This window comes from Branchiostoma floridae, chromosome 10, assembly GCF_000003815.2.
Source record: "Branchiostoma floridae strain S238N-H82 chromosome 10, Bfl_VNyyK, whole genome shotgun sequence".
NCBI classification, from domain to species: Eukaryota; Metazoa; Chordata; class Leptocardii; order Amphioxiformes; family Branchiostomatidae; genus Branchiostoma; species Branchiostoma floridae.
This window is the reverse complement of record NC_049988.1, coordinates 15,925,201-15,927,771: the sequence shown is the minus strand read 5'-3', so window position 1 is coordinate 15,927,771 and position 2,571 is coordinate 15,925,201. Positions and strand designations below refer to the sequence as shown.

General features: G+C 39.9%; 1 protein-coding gene across 5 annotated transcripts in view; it reads left to right on the top strand.

Moving 5' to 3' along the window:
* The window catches only part of LOC118424684 (cAMP-responsive element modulator-like), a 19,330-nt gene extending 17,722 nt beyond the window's left edge, over nucleotides 1–1,608 (top strand). For all 5 annotated transcript variants that reach the window (XM_035833365.1, XM_035833357.1, XM_035833353.1 and 2 more), the window contains one exon: nucleotides 41–1,608. In XM_035833365.1, the coding sequence (XP_035689258.1) occupies nucleotides 41–185 (145 nt within the window). In that variant the 3' untranslated portion in view covers nucleotides 186–1,608. The remainder of the gene's footprint in view (nucleotides 1–40) is intronic.
* Nucleotides 1,609–2,571: the final 963 nt, after the last annotated feature.

Sequence of the window (2,571 nt, the reverse complement as noted above, 5' to 3'; positions counted from 1 at the left end):
CAAATATCCTGACATGTTCGTATTCTTGTTAACCGTGCAGAGTGGCAGCCAGGGAGTGCCGGAAGAAGAAGAAAGAGTATGTCAAGTGTCTGGAAAATCGCGTGGCTGTGCTCGAACAGCAAAACAAGGCTCTGATTGAGGAACTCAAACAGCTAAAAGACCTCTATTGTCACAAGAACGAGTAGACGGCTGGTTCCGACACGCGGTTCGGGCTGGGTGGTTGTGTGGGCGCAACTTGTCGTTTGTGTGAGTTGTCGGCATTTCCACTTGTAAATATTGGTGCTGTCTGTGGTCGGATAAGGTTTTAAAGGGATGTAGGTCTTTTTCATGTTGTATGTGAATCCGTATGTCAACTGGGAAGTGTGTAGTCCGGTATAACTGCTGTCACGTGTATGTATCTCACAGTGCGTAGAGAAGGATTGAGAATGCAGTACAACCTGTAAACGTTTTGTACTTTGTGTCAGCCGTACCAACCTCCACACAACTTGTGTATAAATGCTGATGTATGTAGATTAATACATGTGGTACTACAAGGGAGGCAGACCCGTTTGTGGTCACGACAGCTGTACAGAGGAAGAGCTTCACACATGGCGGCATTGTCAGAGTGTAGTGGACAGTTGTGGTCTTGTGGTCCAAGCTCACGTCTTGTTATGTTGCTGAAATTTAAAAACAAGTCGACAAAAATACACCAGTCATGAAAAGGCACAGTGTAGCGATTTTGTACCAAGTACGTCTGTTGTAAGGCCAGGACCAGTTATAATCGTCATTTTGTATGAAACTTTTTGCATTTGTATCACCAGCATTTATGTATAATTTTTAACGATTCTTGATAACATGTAACCAGGCTAGACAATGTGTGATAAACCTACATTGCTGCCTGTCTTTTCCCCATATATCCTGCGTTTCCACGTGATAATTTTGTACAGTAAATGAACTCTTCTAATCCAGATAGTTGCTTCGTGTACGAATGTAGAATGAATTTGAATATTCCCAAAGCTATTTTTGTATGGTTGCAATGTATGTGTTTTTATGGTAGCTTTAGCTACTGTGGTATGTTAGCTTTTGTATGATAGTGCTTGTGGTCGTAGAGTTTATATCACATTCCAAGTGTTTGTAATTGTAGTGTCTTGTAACAGGCTACAATTCACAACTTATTGTCTAACTTGTGATGTCCTGTAGTCTGGATAGGAGAGAATGCTAGAAATAGTAGGAGACAAACATACAGAACACAGAGCATTGTAGATGTTAAAAACTCTGTTTTGTAGAGTGGAGCTACGTTTTGTGACCTTTCCCATGGTTTGCAACAAGCAATAAGTTCTCAGAATCGTTAGACCTTCTGTCAGCCGTAAGCTATTAGGTTAAGTGAAGTGGTGTCCATATTTTACAGTCAGTATGAACATACGGTAGAGATTTAATCCAGGCTCGAGTTGGAGCTACAGAAAGTGCACTGCAGTAAAATGCTCTTGTTTGTACTCAGAATGGGTTTAAGAAATGTTCATTTCGTTGGGAAGGAACTGCGATGGTGCTCTGGTTGGGAATGATTACCATGTTTATTTTGGAATATCATTATACTCTGTTTATTTATTAAACTGGATAACAACACCCAAAGCATCTGTCTGCTGTTCAAACGATAATTTGCATGTGTATGTCTGTATAATATGTGTGTGTTCGAGAGTACAGGCGCACTCTCACTGCACTTGTGTCACTGCGGGGTTCGTTCACTGTGTCACTGTTTTGTTATTTTCCCCAATTTTTAAAATTTAGATACATGTATTACAAAATACACAAAAAGTAAGCAAATTTATTCTTTGTCTCGGAAATTCGTTGAATATCTTTCGAACCCCAGTGACGCAAGTGCAGTGAGAGTGCACCTTAAGAGTGTGTGTGTGTGTGTGTCTCAGAGTAAAGTTTTCATGATCCAGCTTACACTGTGATCACATGAAATCTGTTTCACAGGTAAATAACAAAACAGGTTTTATATTATTCAGAGTGACTGCAAAGCACTCTGACTTGAAGAAGACTGAAGTTGTCTGTTTTTGTTAAAAGGCAAATCAATGCAATCTCCATGCAGATGTTGGGAGGTGAAATTGGTTCTGTTTCCTAGTTGTCCATCTCTACTACTGCCTTGGACAGAAGAGGGTACCTAACAAAGAATATTGCTTTTGTCTCCCAACATTTGCTTGAAGACTACTCACTGACGAACAGGCCATGTCTACCCTTCAGCTGGTATCATTTTTCAACTTTATTCACAACATAAATGTCCAAAACAGTTGTAGGTAAAGCACAATATTTATTATAACATGGCACACTCACAACAGAATGTATCCTCATTTTCTAGTATTATTCAGCAGTGTCAGCACCCTTGCACTCCATACAAACAGGTAAAAAAGGGCATTGATGGCTATGATTATTCTACACACAATGGGGGACAGACATAACAACAAAGCTGTGATATACATAAATATAGGAGTAAAAAAACGTTACCAATTTAACACATTATGCAACTTTTCTAACCTTGTCATAGCCTGGTATCCAGCCGTAATATAGCTCCCGAATCTCTTCTCTCCTCTT